This window comes from Lithobates pipiens, unplaced genomic scaffold (assembly GCF_037356315.1).
Source record: "Lithobates pipiens isolate NorthernLeopardFrog02 unplaced genomic scaffold, aLitPip1_a1.2 Scaffold_8, whole genome shotgun sequence".
Lineage (NCBI taxonomy): Eukaryota > Metazoa > Chordata > Amphibia > Anura > Ranidae > Lithobates > Lithobates pipiens.
The window spans coordinates 471,117,296-471,141,446 of record NW_027507903.1 but is presented as its reverse complement, the minus strand read 5'-3'; the positions used below and the strand labels follow the sequence as shown (position 1 = coordinate 471,141,446).

The 24,151-nt window shown below is 44.1% G+C and overlaps 1 protein-coding gene across 4 annotated transcripts in view; it reads right to left on the bottom strand.

Moving 5' to 3' along the window:
* PIK3C2G (phosphatidylinositol-4-phosphate 3-kinase catalytic subunit type 2 gamma) overlaps positions 1-24,151 on the bottom strand; it is a 182,884-nt gene that overhangs the window by 32,335 nt on the left and 126,398 nt on the right. For all 4 annotated transcript variants that reach the window (XM_077468636.1, XM_077468635.1, XM_077468634.1 and 1 more), the window contains 3 exons: positions 16,660-16,816; positions 16,128-16,237; positions 14,706-14,877 (listed from right to left, as the gene is read on the bottom strand). In XM_077468636.1, the coding sequence (XP_077324762.1) occupies positions 14,706-14,877; positions 16,128-16,237; positions 16,660-16,816 (439 nt within the window). The remainder of the gene's footprint in view (positions 1-14,705; positions 14,878-16,127; positions 16,238-16,659; positions 16,817-24,151) is intronic.

The window sequence follows — 24,151 nt, the reverse complement described above, 5'->3', positions numbered from 1 at the left end:
TTAGGGTAAGTGGGGTTACTTTATTTTTTGTAGGAAGAGTTCTATAGGGCAAGAGAGGTTAATTTGTGGTGTAGGAAGGGTTTTTTAAGGTAAAATAGGTTAATTTGTTAAATAGGAAGGGTTTATTACAGTAAGACTGGTTAATTTGTGTTGCAGGAAGGTTTCTTTAGGATAAGAGTGGTTAATTTAGTGTTGTAGAAAGGGTCCTTTGTGGGAAGAAAGATTCATTTGTGTTGAAGGCAGTTTTTTTTTTTTTTTTTTTTTGTAGGGTAAGAGTTTCCGTTGTGTTGTAGGAAGGGTTATTTACAGTAACAGTGGTTAATTTGTGTTGTAAGAAGGGTTCATTAGGATAAGAGAGATTCTGTGTTGTAGGTGGGTTTCTTTGGGGTAAGAGAGGTTAATTTGTTCTGTAATTCCAGTAAGACTGATCAGTTTGTATTGTAGGAATATTTATTTGGGGTAAGAAAGGTTAATTTGCATTATAGGAAGGGCTCTTTAGGGTAAGAGTGGTTAATTTGCGATATAGGAAGGCTCCTTTGTGCAAAGAGTGGTTCTCTGTGCTTCTGTATGCAACAAATGCAGCTGATTATGGCAGGTAGAAGCAGTCGGCATTGTGCAGTACATAGCTCTTGAAAAACATCACAGCACCCTGTCGCAGTACTCATCTCATCTCAAGAGCCTGCAGCCCTGATGCAAATATCACAATGCCTTGATAGTGCTTTGAAGATAGATGACAGCCTGGAGGAATTGGCATTTCTATACAGGCTGCATTCTCATGCATCACCCTAGGCAACATGTGATGATGAGCTTCCAGGACTGAAAGAATTGAAACCAGTGAATGAAAAGGATTAGCCAGGTTTTACCTGCCTCAGCAAAGTGTGCTGTTAAATCAGAGAAAACTATTTCAGTACAGGAGAGGAGCTTGTATAACTGTTCAAGACTGAAGGGAAAACTGATATTCAGCTTTAAGTGCACATTTCAGGACTCATTAAAGATTGGTATTCAGGAAGCGGGAGGGTTTACACACAGATATTCCCTCTGAACCTGACAACGGGCAGATGACTGCTCTATGGCCCAGCGAGGTTCAGCATTCCGGCTGCCAGTTTATAGTACATCAGGTCCGGAGAGGCAGAGCAGTTTATGCCGTCTCTAATACACACGAGAAAAGCACTCAGATAAATCAACCGCCTTATTTACAAACATTTGAAAGTATCAGCAAAGTGATCAATGTTCCACAGAGGTTCCCCAATAAATATGCGCTGACACCTCGGGCCTCTCACTTCAGGATCTCATTGAATTAATCATCCGATTATTTATCTCTGGAATCACAATGCGAGGCAGTAGAAAATATACCGATGTAAAACGAGGAGCTGTACACAACTCCACCTGAAATGTCTCCAAATTCCCATCAGCCACTCATTTATTACACACCAGATGCATAACGGCTTCCGGCTAGAGAACTCCGCTGACAATTTATCACACCGAGAAACAAGATTGATCAGTTTTTCAGGAATCTCCATCGGCGTTTATCCCGGTGGGGAGGGGAACTGCTACTCTGAGATCGCTAGAAGTGAAAGAAGTTGAAAATAATTACAGCTGTCGAGCAATGGATCGCAAACAGCCAACGACAGAAAGTCGGGAGAATAAAACACAGCGCTCGTTTTTACCAACAAGAAAAAAATGGTGCAAACAGATGACACCAGAAATTTCAGACTTGAGTGTCTGTGGTGTAAGACTAAATCCTGACAAGACTACACCCAGTATAATTCTGCCCTCCAAACATACAATTTCTACCTCTGAACTATTTTTTCACTCTCACCAACACCCACTCACACAGTCCCTGTCAACTCTTTTCTACCTTTAACGCCCTACTTTGTCCTCCATGTCTCCTCCACCCACTAACTCACTCACTGCCCAAGAATTTGCAAATCATAAAAAAAATTGACTTTTCGTGATGAGATCCCCATTTTACAGATATCTCTTGCACCAAACATTCCGTGTCCACCTGCACACTAGGGCTGTTGAAATTAATCGCTGAATCGATGCATCGGCATTCGACCGTCCACGATGCGGCATCGATGCTGTAGCTTTAAGTAATCGATTATTGAGGATGACGTCATCCTCGTGCCATGCCATCCGAGTGGAACCGACAGCAGCTGAAGCTTTCGCACCGTTTTCTCCTGCCTACCGCCTCCTGCAGACGTCATGCGCCTGTGTCGCGGCTCAGAGAGAGGAGAAGAAGACGCCGGCCCTGCAGTCTGACCTCCTCCGAGTCCCAGTCCCCCCCCCAGAGCTTTCCTCCCAGTGGGCTGCCTTCCTCCCCAGGCCAGCACAGACACTGAGCACACACTCAAGGCTGCCGCTGTTACAGGGGGAGAGGGAGACCGACCGTCCATCCGTCAGTGCCGTCGTCAGGCCCGCCATCACCTGACTCAGGAGGACACAGTGACAGGAGTCAGGAGGACTAGGAGAGAGACCCGAGCTAGGCTGTGCTGTCCTCACAAGCAGCAGGAGAGGAGAGGAGAGAGACCAGCTCCGTCCAGAGTCCAGAGCACCTGAGTGCCACTGCCAGTCAGACACAGTGCCACTGCCACACTGCCTGCCACTCAGCTCAAAGTCAGTACCATCATCAAATCAATCAGGTAGGTAACTGACTCTGTGTCATTGTCATGTTAGTGTCACTATCACACACAGACACACACACACACTGTGGAAGAACTAGTACAGTCACTGTAAACTTGTCATTCTTCTGTCCTGTCCTCTCAGATTCCAGTCCTCATTCACACTCTCACAGGCAGCAGCAGGAGAGGAGGAGAGAGAGACCTGCTCCAGAGTCCAGCACCAGAACAGCACTGCGCTCAGCTCACTCATGGTCATCATCATCATCACAGGTGGGGGTAACCAACCAAACTCAGTCTCACGGTGTCTGTCTGAGTGCCTGTCACACACTAGTAGTAGTAGTAGTACTAGACTAAAAGAGGTGGTAGGGGTAGGGTACGGTACTACCAAACTAAGATAAATTAATATATAATCTAAAATAATAAAAATATCAAAATCGAATCTGTATCTGTGTCCGTCAGTGTAAATTTAATGTAAATGTCAAATTTTCACATTATACTAACTAAAAAATTGGGCTAACTAACTACTTTACTGTTTTTTTTTAAAATACATAAAACCATAATTTAATGAAATGGGGGCAGGAGGATGTTGGTGGGACACAGGGACAATGGGACAGTCACAGCGTGAGGTAGAATAGGATTTTTGTCAACTATTTGTTTAACATATCAGTAACAAGTTTACTCTACTAGTATGATGTATGTATGCAATTGTATATGACATAATGACATATACAATTACATACATCATATACTACTAGTAGAGGAAACTTGTTACTTTTCTGGTGATCTTGTTGTGGCAGTGGCAGGCTTTAGGCTTAACCACTTAAATTTTTTTTTTCTTTTTTTTTTTTTTTAATACCGACAGATATTTTAGACAACATTGTCATCACCCCTGTCACAATTACATGGCATGATGCTAGACTAGTAAAAATGGCAGAAGGAGACCAAAAAGAACGAGAAATAAAAAATGCACCTAGCTTTTTAAAAGCAAACATCTGGGCACATTTTGGCTTTTATGAACATGAACAAAGTGGGAAGCACGAATTGGACAAGTCATACGCTGTGTGTAAAGCCTGTCACACAAAAATGTAATATCTAGGGAATACTACTAATTTGAGAAACCATGCTAGCCGTTTTCACTCAGAGATGCTAAAACCTGCCACCACCACCAGTGCCAAGGAAAAAGACCGACCTCAGCAAAGAATTGATGCAGCAATAATCTCAACTTTGCCGCCCCAACTCTGAAAAAGGGAAGAGAATAACAAAAGCTGTAGCAACTTTCATAGCTAAGGACCTGCGCCCTTACTCGGTTGTGGACAACACTGGGTTTCACTACCTGTTGAAGACGATAGAGCCGCGTTACAAGATCCTGTCACAAAGTCACTTTACAGAAAACTTTATACCTGCACTCTACCACGAAACCAAAGCTCAGATAATTGCGTCAATGAGCCAAGCAAGTCGAGCCGCAATAACGTGCGATTCATGGACTTCAGTCACGACGGAGTCTTATGTTACAATAACAGCACATTACGTTAGCAAGGACTGGCAGATCATGTCGCATGTGCTACAAAGGAGAGCCATTTATGAATCTCACAGGGGTGCTCATCTGGCAGAGCTACTGTCTCGTGTTGTGGAAGAATGGCAACTGTCCGATAAATCTGTAGTGCTTGTGACCGACAACGCGTCAAACATGATAGTTGCAGCTCAAGTTGGGAAATTCCCCCATGTGAAATTCTTCGCCCATACACTAAACCTTGCATCCCAGCGAGCGCTGAAAGTGGCCACACTCTCCAGGCTTCTTGGCAGAGTGCGACGGATATCCACATTCTTTCACCGCAGCACTAGAGCAAGCCACTGTCTAAAAGAGAAACAGAAATGTCTTGGCCTGAAGAATCATAAGCTGATAACTGATGTGCCAACAAGATGGAACAGTGCATACGACATGGTCAAGAGGTTCTTAGAACAACAACCTGCAGTCTGTGCCACCTTGCTGTCTCCAGAAGTCAGAAAAGGAGAGTCCGATCTCTGCACTCTCCAGGAAACAGATGTGTCAAATGCAGAGGACGCTGTGAGTGCATTAAAGCCAATGAAGGATGCAACCATGCTGATGTCAGAAGAGCGCAATCCAACAGTTTCTCTCATTGCCCCTCTAAATGCACAACTCCTGCAGAGCATGACATACACTATGGGAGACACACCCATGATCCATGATATATAGAATGCCATCAGAACAGATCTCCAGAAGAGGTACAACAGTGAGGCAGAGAAGAAGATCCTTCATACAGCCTCTGCACTGGATCCTCGCTTTAAGGGACTGCCTTTTATCCTCACAGAGGAGGAGAGATTGGAAATATACAAAGGAGTGTCTGAGGAGGCATGGGCGTCCGCAGGTAGGGGCAAGGGGGTCAAGTGCCCCCCCCCCTGGAATCAGGGATCAGATCTTAAATTCAGCACAGTTGCATCGCTATCGGGGTGCCATCCACCAGTGGGGTAACACCATAAAGATGCTGTCAAGCCCCCCATCAGTGTAGTGTGACTTCGGGCTCTTTTCCTTGCTCAGTTCAGCAGAGAACTCAGCGTCACTGTGACAAGAGAAAGGCGTGCTGCGGGCTATCAAATGTTTCCCCCACTCGCCCCCCCCCCCCCCCTTTCTCCTGTCAGGGACAAGAGACGGCGGCTCTCACCAGGTTCCCCGCTCAGCTTCCTGCCCGAGAGACACACTGCCCAGTTCCACCAAAGAGAAAAACGCTGCCCATTGCCACCAGAGTGAAAAAATGAGCCACTACCAAGGTACAGACATGCTACACTACTGACCAGAGTCGCCCCAGGGGAACCCAGAGTGAGAGATCATCCAGCCGGAGGGATCACTGCTGTAGTTTTGTTGGGTCTGGTAAGAGGGACTGTTGGCCATTATCCATTACTTATCCTAGGGACTGTACTATGTCTGCAGTCTCTGACCATGATAATGTGATCATGACATTGTCGAAAAGGGGCGGTGCATGGGTGACACTAAAATGATGCCCCCCCTGAAAAAAGTTCTGCAGACGCCCATGTGAGGAGGCTGCATCCTTGGAGGTAACTTGAAAGCCAATGCTTCTGAATCTGATGTGGTGCGGGAACTGCACCGTCCGTTTCCTGCGCTTTTTCATCACCCCATCAGAATCATAGGCAATTGATAATGTGTTTTATTTATTTTTTTCTATTCTTTTTTGTTCAAACACAGATTACATCTAGGACACATGAGGAGGATGAAGTTGCAGTGCCTAGAAGAAAAGAAACTCTGGAAGAAGAAGAAAGTTCACCCATCGAGGACAACCATTCTCCATCTCCTCCCAAAAGAAAGAGATCGCTGCTCATGACTTTGCTCGGACAGTCTTTCACTGACACTCAAGGTACAATAGAACCCAAAACCCCCTATGCCAAGGCTGAAGAGGAAATGGAAAAATATTGTAAAGCCCCACCTCTGCCTCTCACGAGGACCCTTTGAACTGGTGGCGTGAGCATGAGGTCACATTTCCCCTCCTTTCTCAGCTGTCAAAGCAATACTTGTGTATTCCAGGCACAAGCATGTCTGCAGAGAGTGTTTTTTCCACTGCAGGAGATGTGGTAACTGCAAAAAGAAGCACCCTCAAACCAGAGCATGTGGATCAGCTAGTGTTCTTACAGAAAAATCTACACATTCCTAAATGCTAAGCAGCATTGCGTGCGCCTTGCAGTGATCCATTTTTGTTTTTTCTGTCATTTTTTACTTAGTGATGTTAGTCACATCCAGTAAGTGATGCTGTACTGTTGTTACGCATCTGCCTGCCAGTGCCCCTGCCCTGCCCACTGTCAGTCTGCCACACCAGCGGTGTTAATTGTATATATTTGTTTGTTTATAGCACTGTCTGCCATTGAAATAATGACTTGTTTTTTGCAGATTTTCATTAAAAGGCCCTCTTTCCCTTTCCCTTCCCGCTTCCCCTATTCCCTTCCCCTTTTCCCTTCCCCTATTCCCCTTCCCCTTTTCCCCTTCCCCCCTCTCTCTCTCTCTCCCTCTCTCCCTCCCCCTCCCTGTCTTTCTCTTTCTGTCTTTCTTTCCCTCCTTCCCTTTTCCCCTTTTTCCCCTTTCCCACCTTTCCCCCTTTTCCCCCTCTCCCTAATCTATTCCCAATCCGTATGTTATTGTCAAGAAGACCTTATAACGACAGTTATGCCACTCTAGTCTAGTGCGCTGTCAACGTCAACGCAGGCACACTGTTGTTGACTCAGACTCACTGGTGGTGGCAGGCTGGCAGCTGACCTGCTGGCAAGGTGGCTGTGGCAGTGGCACTGGCAATTGCAAACAAACAATGATGATCAGTGATCACAGTGAACCTCAACCTGGAGTATTATATGATATATATTATTTGTTAGAACTTTTCTAGCCCTGGAGGAGATGGAGAATGGTTTTCTAGTTCTATTCTATTTCTACTATTATTGTGTGTCCAACTCCATTTTGAATTTTTAGTTTTGCGTCGTGTACCTAACTAATGGCATGTTTGTCACAGTGTGTCTGTTATGCTCTGTGACTGTCTGTCTGTTTTAGGGGTTTAACCTTCAACCAATTCTATATTTAATTGCAGACAACTGACACCCGCCAAGGCAACATAGGAAGGCAAATCCTTGAAAGAATAAATTGAATCTTAAAACCTGGAGTAAATCTCTATTGGATCACACCAATACACACAAAAGAACAATCACACACCGTCTGACGTGTGTGTTTTTTCTTTGTGGTATTGTGTGTATTTCTGATCCCATAACGGTTTAACTCAAGGTTTTAAGCTTCAATTGATAATTTATTCTGTCAAGCATTTTTGGGCTTCCTCTAATGGTGGTGTGGCTTGGCTTCAGTTACAGGTGTATCGTGGTAGAGTGCAGGTATTTTTTACTGAATGACGACTCGAGTGTCAGTCAACAAGCTTTTCTAGCACTGTGGGAAGATGGAGAGAATGGTTTATTTTTGAAGATTGTGTCAGACACAATCTTCAAAAAATGTGTCCATTACATTTTCACACTTGATGTGTGTATAAATAAACTGTATGATGATTGTCAAATGTAAATTTTTGGGGGGGTCAAGTTCAACTTAACCCTTAGCTAAATAAATTCTAAAATTATATTTAATTCCAGACAACTGACGCCTGCCAAGCCACCAGAGGAAGGCAAATCCTTGAGAGAATAAACTGAACCTTAAAACCTTGAGTAAATTTAATCTTTATTGGATCACACAAATACACACACAAGAGAGAAACCACACACTCACTGACCTGATGACAATGAGTGGCTGTGCCAATGCCCATTACCTACCCGACTGTGGCCCACCCTTTCATGATTCTGATTCTGACGTGTGTATTTCTGATCCCATAACAGTTTAGATCAAGGTTTTAAGCTTTAATTTATTATGTCAAGGATTTTCCAGCTTCCTCTAATGGTGGCTTGGGTTGGCTTCAGTTACAGCCAGGTATATCGTGGTAGAGTGCTGGCTGGTAACGTTTTCTGTAAAGTGATTGGGTGACACAACTCTGAGAGCTTATAACGCTGATCTAGGTGATCTGTGCTGTTGACTCACTGGGCAGTGGTGGGGGTGACATTGGCAAACAATCATCACGGTGAACCAGGAAATTCTGCAACACACTGTGTGACTGTGTTATAGGTTCACTGTGTTTGCCACTCAGTCAGGAAGTGGAAGTGCTCTGTTTTATAGATGTAGGTGGTAGTGTTACTGTTACAAGTAGTTTACTTCTGCATAACAAATATTAAAATGTAAACTACTTTACCAGGCCAGCACTGTACTACACAACAGGTTTTGATGTCACAGTACTCTTTTAAATAAATACTGTTGTCTGTTGCACTGTTCATGTTGTTCATGTTCAGACTTTGCTATAAGCAGGGAGCTTGGTGTAATTTGTTTAAATAGCAGATACAAATAAATATATTTCTTCAATTTCTGACTGCTTGCATTTATTTTTTGATGAAAAGTTGAAAACAATGGGCACTTGGGTATTAATCGTCATGCATCGTGATGCATCGCGGAATCGAATAGAATCGTGGACATGATAATCGTAATCGAATCGAATCGTGAGGTAAGTGAAGATGCGCACCCCTACTGCACACTCAATACTTCCCTCGTTTAACAATGGTACTATACAGGAGGTCACTACATTTTTTGTTAATGTCTACCTAACTACCTGCCCCTGAACCCCATTCCCTCACAAATGCTACAGTCACCACCTCTCCCATGCTCTGACAGCCTCAATCTCTCCCCCCTCTGCTGATGTCTTCCCCAATCCTCTAAAATAAATTCTGGTCACTCCCATACTTAGAAAGCCCTGCCAATCTAAAGCTGGATATATACAATACAACTTTATTTAGATTGTTTTCATTTAGATTTAACAAAACCACTTAATTTGAGGTCAAACCTAAACATTTTTAATGTGTATGCAATCAGGCAGGCCCTTGGACTACATAGTTGAAGGTAAATCTAAAGGAAATCAAACAAAAGTTGTATAGTGTATATGGGGTCTTAAGCCTCGTACACACGGTATGATTGATTGTTGGCCAACTGAGCGTCTGATTTTTGTCATAAGGACATGTGCCAGGATATTGTCTTGCATACTAATGTTACATAAATTGTCAGTTGACAACACGAACGTAGTGAGGTACTACGAAGAATTTTAGCTCTTGAGTGCCACCCTTTGGGCCCCTTGTGCTAACTTTGTGCTTGGTGAACATTGATTCCGAGCATGTTTGTACTTTTGACTTTTGTGTGACAGATTTGTGCACTGATCATATGAAAATCTGACATCAAACCGTTGTCCGCCAAAAATTTACTAGCCTCTTTACTAGCCTGTCATCCAACATTTGTTGGCGGAAAGTTGGACAACAATTGTCAAAAGGAGCATACTAACGGTAAGATTTTAGGACAACAGTCTGTCAACAGACAATCCCTTGCCAACAATCGTACCATGTGTCTTTAGTCCTATTTCCTTGCTCCCTTTTCCATCCAAACTCTTTGAATGCCTAGTCTACAACTGCCTGACCCTTACTTTGCATAAACTTCTTGACCCCATTCAGTCTGGATTTCACACATAACACTCCACAGAAAATGCTCTCCTAAAACTCACAAACGACTTACTAATGGCTAAAGCCAATGGTCACTATTCTGCACTCTTATTGGACCTCTCTACTGCTTTTGATACAGCTGAAAAACCACTCCTCAAAATGCTCCAATCCCTCGGTCTTCCTGATTGTACTCTTTATTGGTTGTTATCTTACCCATTTCACTGCACCTTCGGTGTCAATTACAATTCTAACTGCTCCGCTCCTCTTCCCTTTTCCATCTGCACCCCTAAAGGTTCTGTCCTTGGATCTCATTTATTCTCGATCTACACCTCCTCCTTGTGTCAGCAGATAACCTCTTGTGGCTTCCAACAGCATATCCATGCTGACGACACCCAAGCCTATCTTTGTAACCCTCAGCTTACACCTTCAGTCTCCTCACACATCACTAATTTACTAACAGACATAGTATGGATGTCACACCACTTTGTCAATATCAGTCTATCCAAAACTGAGCTCCTAATATTTCTTCACCCACGTGCCCCTTCGCCTAACTACTCTGTCGAAATGAATGGCAACTTTTAGTCTGTCTCTACATGCCAGGGTGTTAGGTGTAATCCTGGTCTCTGAACTCTCCTTTTGGCCTCACATTAAATCCTTGTCCTAATCTTGCCACCTTAAACTCTGCAGCATATCGAAAATATGTTCCTTCTTAAGCAATGACACCACAAAGCTTTTAATTAACTCTGTGGTTATCTCTCACCTGGACTACTGCAACTCCCTCCTCATTAGCTTACCTCTACATAAGCTATCACCCCTTCAGTCCACCATGAATGCTGCTGCCAGAATTATTCACCTTACTAACTGTTAAGTGACTGCTATCCCTCTCTGTCAATCCCTCTATTGGCTTCTGTTCACTAGACATGTGCATTCATTTTCGTCCGAATGCATTTTCGTCCGAATTTAAGCTATTTTCGTTTTCGTTTTGACAAACGATAACGAAAGCACAAAATCCGAAAAACGAAAGATCCAACATAAATAAATGCTTTATTTTCATTTTCATTGTTACAACAGTTCGATATAGAATAGGAGATTCGACATGACTCTGACAATAAAAATCAGTCTATAGAACCTGTGGTCGAATGTGCCTAACCTTACCTCTATTAGTCCAAGATTATATAGAGAAAAAAGATTTGACAGAGAGAAAAGATTCTGCAAGTTACTGTCCTAAAAAGTGTTTGGGGACCCGGGTCCTGCCCCAGGGGACATGTATCAATGCAAAAAAAGTTTTAAAAACGTCCGTTTTTTCGGGAGCAGTGATTTTAATAATGATTAAAGTGAAACAATAAAAGTGTAATATTCCTTTAAATTTCGTGGGGGGGGGGGGGGGGGTGACTGTCTATAGTATGCCTGTGAAGAGGCGCATGTTTCTGGTGCTTAGAACTGTCCCTGCACAAAGTGTCATTTATGCAGGAAAAAAAGTCCTTTAAAATCACTCGCAGCTATTATGAATTGTCGGCTCCCGTAATAAAGAGAACACTCATTGAAAGTCATTGATCAAAAAATAAATAAATAAAAAGCGTGGGGGTCCCCCAAATTCAATTACCAGGCCCTTCAGGTCTGGTATGGATATTAAGGGGAACCCTGCCTCAAATTTAAGAAAAAAATTGACGTGGAGTTCCCCCTAAATATCCATAACCAGACCCTTCAGGTCTGGTATGGATATTAAGGGGAACCCCGCGTCAAATTTAAAAAAAAATTGACGTGGGGGTCCCCCTAAAAATCCATACCAGACCCTTTATCCGAGCACGCAACCTGGCAGGCCGCAGGAAAAGAGGGGGGGACGAGAGAGCGGCCCCCCCTCCCTCCTGAACCGTACCAGGCCACATGCCCTCAACATTGAGGGGGCACAGACCCCCAAAGCATCCTCCCAAAGCACCTTGTCCCCATGTTGATGAGGACAAGGGCCTCATCCCCACAACCGTGGCCGGTGGTTGTGGAGGTCTGCAGGCGGGGGGCTTATCAGAATCTGGAAGCCCCCTTTAACAAGGGGACCCCCAGATCCCGGCCCCCCCCTGTTTGAAATGGTAAGGGGGTACAAAAGTACCCCTACCATTTCACAAAGAAAGTGTAAAAAATAGTTAAATAAGACAAACACACTTTTGAAAAATTCCTTTATTTAAAAAAAAAAAAAAAAAAAAAAAAAAATTCCAGCAGTGGTAATCCACTCTTGCTATCCAGCGACGGACGGTCATCTCTCCAGCGATGGCTCATCTCATCCAGCGCAGCGAATACATCCTTCTTCTGTCTCCGCGGAGGAGACACTGCAAGGATTCTGGCGGCCTGACGTTTCTTATATACGGAGGGCGGGGCCACCCGTCACCTGACCCCGCCCCCCTCTGACGCAAGGGGAAACCCGGGGTTCCCTGTGACGTATGGGTGACCCCGCACCCCTCTGATGTAACACAGGCAGGTTTCCGTTACATCAGAGGGGGGTGGGGTCACCCATACATCACAGGGAACCCCGGGTTTCCCCTTGCGTCAGAGGGGGGCGGGGTCAGGTGATGGGTGGCCCCGCCCTCCGTATATAAGAAACGTCAGGCCGCCGGAATCCCTGAAGTGTCTCCTCCGTGGAGACAGAAGAAGGATGGATTCGCTGCGCTGGATGAGATGAGCCATCTCTGGAGAGATGACCGTCCGTCGCTGGATAGCAAGAATGGATTACCACTGCTGGAATCTTTTTTTTATTTTTTTTATTTTTAATAAAAGGAATTTTTCAAAAGTGTGTTTGTCTTATTTAACTATTTTTTACACTTTCTTTGTGAAATGGTAGGGGTACTTTTGCACCCCCTTACCATTTCAAACAAGGGGGGGGGCGGGATCTGGGGGTCCCCTTGTTAAAGGGGGCTTCCAGATTCTGATAAGCCCCCCACCCGCAGACCTCCACAACCACCGGCCACGGTTGTGGGGATGAGGCCCTTGTCCTCATCAACATGGGGACAATGTGCTTTGAGGGGTCACAGACCCCCAAAGCATCCTCCCAATGTTGAGGGCATGTGGCCTGGTACGGTTCAGGAGGGAGGGGGGGGCCGCTCTCTCGTCCCCCCCTCTTTTCCTGCGGCCTTCCAGGTTGCGTGCTCAGATAAAGGGTCTGGTTATGGATATTTAGGGGGAACCCCACGTCAAATTTTTTCTTAAATTTGAGGCAGGGTTCCCCTTAATATCCATACCAGACCTGAAGGGCCTGGTATTTGAATTTGGGGGACCCCCACGCTTTTTTTTAAATGTATTTATTTATTTTTTTATCAATGACTTTCAATGAGTGTTCTCTGTATTACGGAGCCGACAATTCATAATAGCTGCGAGTGATTTTAAAGGACTTTTTTTCCTGCATAAATGACACTTTGTGCAGGGACAGTTCTAAGCACCAGAAACATGCGCCCCTTCACAGGCATACTATAGACACCCCCCCCCCCCCTACGAAATTTAAAGGAATATTACACTTTTATTGTTTCACTTTAATCATTATTAAAATCACTGCTCCCAAAAAAACTGCAGTTTTTAAAACTTTTTTTTGCATTGATACATGTCCCCTGGGGCAGGACCCGGGTCCCCAAACACTTTTTAGGACAGTAACTTGCAAATTAGTCTTCAAAATTAGCACTTTAGATTTTGAACGTTGGAGTCCCATAGACTTTAATAGGGTTCTAAAGTATGCTATATATATACTAGCTCCGTCGAATCTTCTTTATACATTCGACAGACACCATAAGCCTTCAAAGACAGATTCGACCGTAATTCATGTGGATTTTCGGACGAATGCAATTTTTGAACGAAAAACTAAATAAAAACGAATTTCGGGAGTAACTAAATAAATTACGTTTTCGGACGAAAACGAAATTCCGAAACAAAATATTTTACTCTGCATATGTCTACTGTTCACCCAACAAATGAAATTCAAAGGACTAACAACTTCTTACAAAGCCATCCACAACTTTGTCCCCAGCTATATCACAAACCTAGTCTCAAAATACCAATCAATTCGTTCTCGTCGTTCCTCCCAAGACCTCCTGCTCTCTATCACATCTGTTACCTCCTTCCATGCTTGCCTCCAGGACTTCTCCAGAGCGCCTTACCACCATCCTCTGGAACTCCGTACCCCAATCCGTCTGACCATCTCTCACTTTATTCACCTTTAGGCAATCCCTGAAAACCCATCTCTTTAGAGAAGCCTATCCTGCCTCTACCTAACAAATGAACTTTTGTTTTCTCAATCAGCTCACCCCTCCACAGTTTTTACCTTTTTCTTCACTTTTTGGTTGTAAGCTTGTAAGCAGGGCCTTCTGATTCCTTCTGTATTAAATTGTATTGTAACTGTACTGTCTGCCTTAATTTTGTACAAAGCTGCACAAACCGTTAGTGCTATATACCGTAAATCCTGTATAATAATAAAAATCTCCAGTTCCTCCATAAAAGGCGGGTGCCAATCTTTATTGCAAACATCATAAAAAGACCAATAGGTCAATAAAATAATACCATCATTTCACAAGAAGTGACATAAAAGTACAATATTATACAATACAGGAGTACAGATACCCTAGACTGAGGTACACTGAAAAAACTGGCAACAATCATACAGTTTGGTCAGTCTGCGTAAAATCATCAGCCAGATTTCGACGCATTTTGGAAAAAGGGTTTCCTTCTTCAGGGATAGAAGGTATATCAGATATAAAATGTAATTATAACAATGAGTTCAGGCCCCATTGTCCCAAGCTGAGTATATATACACACACAATAAAGTCAGACCACATTTCACAATTTTTTTTTTTGGATTGTGGGTGGAAACTCATACAAAAACAGAGAGAACATAGAATCACAATGCTGACAGCGCTTAGGTCAGAATTGTGCCAGAATGTTGGTGATAATTTCTTAGTCTTGGTCCCCTGATATGTTCTCATGCTCCTAGGGGGGTTCAGGCGGGAGGGGGGGGGGGTCACATGAAGTTCTCACCATTTTATAGATCTTCTTTAAGCCCTTCACAGCTGTTTTCCGGACAAATTTTGACAGAGATGGCGTTGCCTGTCCGGCTAGTTTTGCAGCGTCCCCTGGGGTCATGTTTGCGAAAGCATGGATCAAGAAATTTAACTTCACAGAAACACACTGCAGACTCTCTGTAATCTTGCTGGAGGAACAGAGAAAATATTTCACAATTACAGGAATCTTTTAATAATCACTTCCAAGTTAGAGCTATGTATCATCGTCAGCCTACAGATTATCAGCAATTACTGCCATTAGCTGCAACTCCTGAAAACCAATCAAGGACTGGCAGACTAACAAAAGATGATTTTTAATTGGATTAAGGCTTTAGCTGTGCTATGTGCAATTTTTTCACAATGGTTGGACCTTGTGGAAAATGAATCACATTTCACTTGTAATAAATACAATAGGAAAGCTATCAGCTGTTAAGGGTTTTATTTCTGAAGCCATATTAGGAATCATGAAAATGTCTTGATAAAAATCTATAATTATTCAATAACCTGTATCCTAGATTCCATCACTGCATGCCTGGATCCCGAATCTCATCACTCCATACCTGGATCCCAAGTTCCATTATCTTATACCTAGATTCAGTCATCATATACTGGTATCCCAGACCCCATCACCACATACCTAGATCCCAGGTTCTATCCCCACATACCTGGATCCCATGTCTCATACCCACATACCTGGATTCCAGGTCTTATGACTGCATACTTGGATCCCAAGTACCATCACCACATACCTGGATCCCATCACCAGATACCTGAATCCTAGGTCTCACCACCATATACCTGGATCCCAGGTCACATACCTGGATCTCAGGTACTATCACTACATACCTGTACCTCATAATCCTGTCACAACTTACCTGGATCCCATCATTAAATACTGATATCCCAGGCCCCATCACCATATACCTGAACCCCACCACCACATACCTGGATCCCAGATCCTATCACCGCATACCTGGATCCCAGATCCCATCACCGCATACCTGGATCCCATAGCCACATACCTGGATAACAGGTCTCATCACCACCTAACCAGATGCTAGGTTCCATGACCACATATCAGGATCTCAGGTCCCATCACCACATACCTGGATCTTGGGTCCCATCATCACATACATATATGCCAGGCCCCCATCTCCACATACATGGATCCCAAGTCTCATCACCAAATACTTGGATCCCAGGTCCCACCATCACATAAATGGATATTAGGACCCATCACTATATTCCTGGATCCCATAAACACATACCTGGATCCTGGGTCCCATCACCACATACCCGGATCTTGTGTTCTTACACTCACAGAAATGCCTGGGTCATAACTTGTTAGCCACCATTTAGATCTCTTTATTTTGTATGTATGGATGAAGTAGATCCTTACCTTGTAAAATAATTTGTTGCTTGTAGATCAGAGTCATATGGCCGCAGGTTGTCATGGACATACTTCAGATCATGGATGCCAGATAACTCATCAAGACCAGCCTGCAGCATCTAGAAGGCACAAAAGGCCAGGAAGTCATTAGCAGCAGTACTTTCTGCTTGGGGGGGGGGCTTGGTTTTCTATAGACAGACTACAGTAGCAGCAGGAGGAAGTCAGTAGGGTTATATCTGTCCTCTAACTCAATCAGCTATCTTCGTAATCTAAATGTGGACTACTGAACTCTGTAAACACAAGTTACAAAATCTAGCAGTAGCAGGGGAAGGATGAGCTATGTCTGAGCTGACTGGAGGCCGACTGTCTGACCGCACAGATGCACACATTCACTTTATCTCAAGATAAAGTCTGAGTCGAAGGAGGGGGTGCTCAATATCAGTTTAGGAATACCTTCAAGTGTGGGCTAAGCCGGAAAAGGAGGTGTGTTAACTGACAATTTGTATTGTAGAATACATTGCACATTGTGCAGATGGCTCACCAGCTCCAGGGTAGTGATTAGTAAGGTGCTGTGTCTTCGGATGATGTTGTATGCACAGCAGCAGAGATCCACAAACTCCTGAGCACGCTGCGAGTTCTTCCCTCCCTCTGTGATGAAGTTTTCCATCTCACTGGTGAAGATGAACGGTGCCCGGTCTCTGCAAAGAATAAGCCAAAAAAACTGCATCACACAGAATAAATCTCTCAACTTAGCTCTAGTGATGTAACCAGAATTCCAAGCTGAGGTCTGCACAGTATACCATTTGTTATATCAGTTTAGGGTTATTAGATGTTGCAAGGTGCAGTGACCTAAGAAGATCAAACAGCCCAGGATGCCACCTGGTGTCCAGCACACAATCAACCAGCTCACTGGAAACTGAGGCCATCCTTATATCAGAGCTATTGACCTCTACAGCATCCCCATTGCAGGTTGAGTAGGGATTAGTTTTGAGTTTGAGTAGAACTCATTTTCGACTCGAACATTGCCTGTTCGCTGAACAGCAAACAATTTGGGGTGTTAGTGGCAAATTCGAAAAGCCACGGAACACCATGTAAAAGTCTATAGGCGAAATCTAAAGTGCTAATTTTAAAAGCTTATATGCAAGTTATTGTCATAAAAAGTGTTTGAGAACCTGGGTTCTGCCCCAGGGGACATGTATCAATGCAAAAAAAAAAAACAGTTTTTTCGGCAGCAGTGATTTTAATAATGCTTAAAGTGAAACAATAAAAGTGTAATATTCCTTTATATTTCGTACCTAGGGGGTGTGTATAGTATGCCTGTAAAGGGGTGCATGTTTCCCATGCTTAGAACTGTCCCTGCACAAAGTGTCATTTCTGCAGAAAAAAAAGTCATTTAAAAGCATTCGCGGCTATAATGAATTCTCGGCTCCACGTAATACAGAGAACAGTCTTTGAAAGTCATTGAATGGATATTAAGGGGAACCCCGCGTCAAATTTAAAAAAAAAAATACGCGGGGTTGCTCCCAAATATCCATACCAAACTCTTCTCCGGTGTCCAGCGATGGGTGATCTGATCTCTTCTCTGGGGTCCAGCGATGGGTGATCTCTCCCGATGGTCCAGAGCAGCGCATCCATCCTGTCTCCACAGGAGACACTGCAGGAATCCTGGCAGCCTGACACGTCTTAGCTGAGGAGGACGGGGCCACCCGTCACCTGACCCCGCCCCCACTGACGCAAGGGGAAAGCCGGGCTTCCCCAGTGATGTACAGGTGACCTTGCCCCCCTCTGATGTAACGCAGGTTTCCTCAGCAGTGTCTCCGGGGGAGACAGGATGGATGCACTGCGCTGTACCATTGGGAGAGATCACACATCGCTGGACCCCAGAGAAGAGATCAGATCACCCATCGCTGGACACCGGAGAAGAGGTCACCCATCGCTGGATAGCAAGAGTGGATTACCACCGCTGGAATCTTTTTTATTTTTAATAAAGGACTTTCCCAACGGTGTGTGTGTTTTTTAACAATTTTTTACACTTTCTTTGTGAAATGGTAGGGGTACTTTTGTACCCCCTTACCATTTCAAACGGGGGGGGGGCGGGATCTGGGGGTCCCCTTGATAAAGGGAGCTTCCAGATTCCGAAAAGCCCCTCGCCCGCAGACCCCCACAACCACCGGCCAGGGTTGTGGGGATGAGGCCCTTGTCCCCATCACCATGGGGACATGGTGCTTTGAAAGGGTCAAAGACCCCCAAAGCATCCTCCCAATGTTGAGGGCATGTGGCCTGGGATGGTTCAGGAGGGGGGGGGGGCGCTCTCTGATCCCCCCACTTTTCCTGTAGCCTGCCAGGTTGCATGCTCGGATAAAGGGTCTGGTATGGATTTTTGGGGGGAACTCCACGCCATTTTTATTTTGTTAATTTGGCGTGGAGTTCCCCTTAAAATCTGTACCAGACCTGAAGGGTCTGGTATGGATATTTGGAGGGAACCCCACATCATTTAAAAAAAAAAAAAATTGACGTGGGGTTCCCCTTAATATCCATATCAGACCAGAAGGGCCTGGTAATTGAATTTGGGGGAAACCCACGCTTTTCTTTTTATCAATGACTTTAAATGACTTTTGTTCTCTGTATTACGGGGAGCCGACAATTCATTATAGCTGTGAATGCTTTTAAATTCCTTTTTTTGCAGAAATGACACTTTGTGCAGGGAAAGTTCTAAGCACGGAAAACAACTATACTCACCCCCAGGTACGAAACTTAAAGGAATATTACACTTTTATTGTTTCACTTTAAGCAATATTAAAATCACTGCTCCTGAAAAAAGCAGTTTTAAAACTTTTTTTTTGCTACATGTCCCCTGGGGCAGGACCCAGGTCCCCAAACACTTTTTAGGACAATAACTTGCATATAAGCCTTTAAAATTAGCACTTTTGATTTTGAACGTTCGATTCCCATAGACTTTAATAGGGTTCTAAAGTTCACACGAAGTTTAGGTCTGTTCGCAGGTTCTGGTGTGAACCGAACCAGGGGGTGTTCGGCTCATCTTTAGTCAGTAGCTTTAGTGACGACTACTCTCTCCATCCAGCTAGGACAAGGACTGCTCTTCATAAAAACACAAAATTTGTCCAGAACATCACAGATTCTACAACCAAATATGTATGAGAATCGAGTGCACTGCATTTGGCACAGAAAATCCACATAGCATGGAGAGTTAATCAGTGCATAGCAATAATTATGCACAATTAATTATACTTGCTGCAGGGGGTTTATTTACATTGATAAATTATAAACCAATTAAGGTCTGGTTTATAATCCAGCAATATGTTGTCACCAAGATGACACCAAAATGTAAATCCACAAAGTAAAAAAAAAAAAAAAAAGTGTGGGGGGGGGGGGGGGGGGGAAGAGTTGTGGGTTCTCGTTAATTTTTAAACCTGACCCTCATCTAGGCATGCAGCCTGGGTGGCCAGTAATTTTTCTTATTATTTTATTTCAGGTACTTATATAGCGCTGTCAATTTACGCAGTGCTTTAAACATACATTGTACATTTACATCAGTCCCTGCCCTCAAGAAGCTTACAATCTAAGGTCCCTAACTCACATTCATACATACCAAGGCCACTTTAGACAGGAACCAATTAACCTACCAGCATGTCTTTGGAGTGTGGAAGGAAACCGGAGTATCCGGAGGAAACCCACACAGGCACAGGGAGAACATGCAGACTCCAGGCAGGTAGCATCATGGTTGGGATTTGAATCAGCAACCCTTTTGCTGCTAGTGCTAACCACTACACCACTGTGCTGCCAAGTAATTTGAGGGCAAAGAGTGTGGTCTCTCTTCCTCCTCCCGATCCAGAACACATGCCTATCAACATTGGGGTGCAGCTACCTTGTATCTTGCTCAGCACCATATCCCAATGTTGAGGGACATGAACCTCTTCTACTCCTCTGCGTACCCCAAGAAGGAGTTAGAGGTAATAGTAAAATAAGTGCAGTATTATTACAATAAGGGTGATACTCCCAAGAGAAATTAATACAGGGGTACATTAGTACCCCTTACTCATTCCCACAAAAAGAAAAAAAAAAGGAAACACTGAGTTAAAAATCTTATAGGGCACTTTCACACTGAAGCAGTGGGGGCGTCGGCGGTAATGCGCCAATGCTTTACCGACGTTTTAGCGGCTTTTTTCGGCCGCTATCGGGGTGCTTTTAACCCCCTCTAGCGGTTGATGAAGGGGTCAATACCGCCCGTGTAGCTCTGCTGCCGAATCGCTTTGCGACACTGCTCCTAAAGCTCTTCAAAGATGCTGCTTGCAGGACTTTTTTTTTACTGTCCCTCAAACGCACCACTCCAGTGTGAAAGCCCTCTGGCTTTCAAACTGGAGTGACAAGAGAGGCGCTTTACAGGTGCTATTTTTAGTGCTAAAATGCCTGTAGAGCGCCTCAGTGTAAAAGTAGCCTTAATCATACACAAACACATAGTTAATAACTTTTAAAATTACGTTTATTAACCTCTTGCCACTGCTGTGAAGCAGCCCTTTAAGAGGGTCTTAACTTAGGGAGGTGGACTTCCCAATCCTGTGAGCAGGGTGATTGGCTGTCACAGTGATTAGTAATCATATGATTGGGAGCTCAAGATCATAAGCAATGGCCAACAGCTATCAGTGACAGCTCAGTCACTGTGGGGGAAGCGCACTCTCAGCACAGAATGAAATTTTTTGCCTTAATGCAAGGAATGCATTAAGGCAGGGGTGTCCAAACTTTTTTCAAACCAACTTCTGAACTATCAGAGACCCTGACATCTAAAAATTTTACTCAATCTATGCTTCGGGGTCGAAACGGCAACCATGTTGCCCCTCCCTCCAAGGATGAAACAGTGGCACCCATCTTTAAAACCCAGATGGCGATTAGAAGCCCTACCTCGGGGGGCAAATCGAATGTGACCAACACTTCGGACAGATTGACCAGGTCTAGCACTCTTATTGATCCACAATGAAAGGTGGCCAGTGGAGTTGGGCTTCATGGTCCCACCCCCACTTTGGATGATACTCCGGATCTCAATGTGGTCAACCTGTCCTCTTACACTCTTGACCCCACTGAAATTCAGGTTTTAGCTCGAGGTCTGAGTTTCTGTCCAAATCAAAATTTGGACAGATTTGAAGCCCTCAAAGACATGCAACTTTTTGCCATGAAATTGATACTTAAACAACTCTATTCGAAAGATATATATCAGTACAATCAGTATATTGCAATATTTACTTGCAATGTACTAAATATACCACTTCTCCTTACAGTGTTCTACTTATCCTATAGGGTTATACTAATTGATGTCCCTTGTGAGTACTTTGTCTTACGGTGACGTTTGCTGATCCTATTGGTGCATGATCCACTTACCAGTATTTGGATAGAGGGCTCCTTTGTTTACTATCTTATATCCCCTATATCATCCAGTGCATTGACTCTGTTTATTATAGCGGTGAGTGATGCTCCTCCCCCTTTTTTTTTTTTCCGTCCCCTCCTTTCTTCCCTCTTCTCCTGCAACTTCTTATAACACATATGTCCTGCACGTCCAATCTCCAATATAATTATATCTACACACTCCATCTATGCTCCTCTCTTTTACCTTCCTTTCTAAGTTTTTTAAGCCTTTTTACCCATTTTTAATATATATTTTTTATCTTCCTTCCATCCCCCTTTGTTTACTCATTCTTCCATCCATTCTTTGATTTTTTCCAAATAGGATTTTATCCCATAGATATCTTTACCGATATGTACATAAGATTTCACCATAGACGTTGACTTCCTCCTTATACTAAGCCGCTCCAGCTCCCTCTCTCTCCCACTTCCCTCTCCCCTCATTACTCATCCCACTTCCCTCTCCCCTCATTACTCATTGTTTTCCTTCTCATACTCGATCGTAGCCATGCCCCTTCACTTGCTCCTAGTCCGCCTCCAGCCCCGCCCACTGTCCTTAGCCTGCCCCTATTTATATCCTGAGTCCCCTGCATTTTTTTCTGATTCTGCCTGATGAAAGAGCACGGTCGTCCGACAATCTCGACCCGCACGCTCAAGAAACGCGTCGCATACCCGCTGACGTCACAGCCCCGCGCCCTGGTCGTCTCTGCCTCCCAAGCCTCGTTTTGAAGACCGCACATCTCATGTCCACCACAAGCCGGCTGCTTCATACAAAACACCTGCAGTGGACAGCATGTGAGAGGAACAGGAACAACGCGATGAGATGACAGATGTGGACCGGACCACTGGCTGACGTCCCAAAAATCAGATATACCAGATGACCCCTGGTGTTTAATGCTTACTTTTTGCCTACTAAATGTGAGTGCAAAATTTTATGTTTTTTACACTGAAAATAAAACCTTTTAAAAAAATCTGCACCCAGAGGCGCCCCTTTCTCTCCTTTTTCTCCTTTATCCTGCAACTTCTTACCTATTACTATTCAGTTGTTGTTTTATTGATATAGATACTAAGTTTTGTATTATTCTGTTTTTAGATTTCCTGTTTTCTGTTTAATGCAATTTATTCATACCCCTGATGAAGAGAGTTTATCTAGGATCTCGATTAGGGGATAGTCAGACAGATTGGGGTAGGGAGTTCCAAAGGTTGGGAGAAGCTCTGGAGAAATCCTGGAGGCGAGCATGGGAGGAGGTGACAAGGGAGCTAGAGAGCAGGAGGTCTTGGGAGGACCAAAGAGCAGCTTGGTTGGTATTTTGGGACTAGGTTAGTGATGTAGCTGGGGGCAGAGTTATGGATGGCTTTGTAAATTATGGTTAGTACTTTGAATTTTATTTGTTGGGTGAGTGGAAGCCAGTGCAGGGATTGACAGAGAGGGGTGGAGGACACTGCATGGCTGGTAAGATGGATGAGTCTTGCAGCAGCATTCATTATGGACTAAAGGGGAGATAGTCTATGTAAAGGCAATCCAATGAGGTGGGAGTTGCAGTAGTCGAGGCGAGAGATGACCAGGGAGTGAATTAGAAGCTTGGTGTGTCATTAGTTAAAAAGGGGCATATTCTGGAAATGTTGCAGAGGCTAAGGCAACATGATTTGGACAGGGATTGTATGTGGGCCTGAAAGGACAGTTCAGAGTCTAAGGTTACCCCTAGCAGCCTGGCATGTGGGGACAGACTGATAGATATGCCATTAATCTTGACAGAGAAGTCAGGGGAAGGGGCACGTGGGGGAGGAAATATTAAGAGCTCGGTTTTAGATAGATTAAGTTTGAGGAAGTGGTTTGACATCCAGGCTGATATCTCTGTTAGTAGATCAGTGATGCATGAGGAGAATAATGGGGTGAGCTGAGGGGCAGAGAAATAGATTTGGGTGTCATTGGCATATAAAGGGTAGTGAAAGCCATGGGAGGCTATCAACTGACCCAGGGAGGACATGTAGATCGAGTATAGTAGAGGTCCAAGGACAGAACCTTGGGGGACCCCAACGGAAAGGGGAGTTGGAGAACAGGAAGTGGAGTTGTAGGTGACACTGAAGGTGCGATGAGATAGATAAGATCCGAACCAAAGGAAAGTGCAGCCATGGAGACCAAGCAAATTGAGTTTTTTGAGGAGGAGGGGTTGGTCGATTGTATCAAAGGCAGCAGAAAGGTCCAAGAGTAAGAGTATGGAATAATGACCGTTGGTTTTGGCTGTTAGTAAGTCCTTTGTGAGTTTTAGGAAGGCAGTTTCTGTGGAGTGCTGTGGGCGAAATCTGGACTGAATGGGATCAAGAAGGTTATTCTCAATGAGGTGGTCGCTCAGTCGGAGGTAGACTAAAGGTTCAAGGATTTTGGAGGCAAAAGGGAGTAAAGAGATGGGTCTTAAGTTGTTAAGATTGGTGGCGTCTGAGGCCTTTTTTGGTATGGGAGTGACTAGCGCATGTTTTAGAGTGTTGGGGAAGATGCCAGTAGAGAGTGAGAGGTTGAAGATATGAGTTAAGGAGTGTAGGATTGAGTCAGATGGTGACCGGATGACAGATAGAAATATGCCTGCCTTTTGACTTCAGAAATTGACCCTGACTATTCTAAA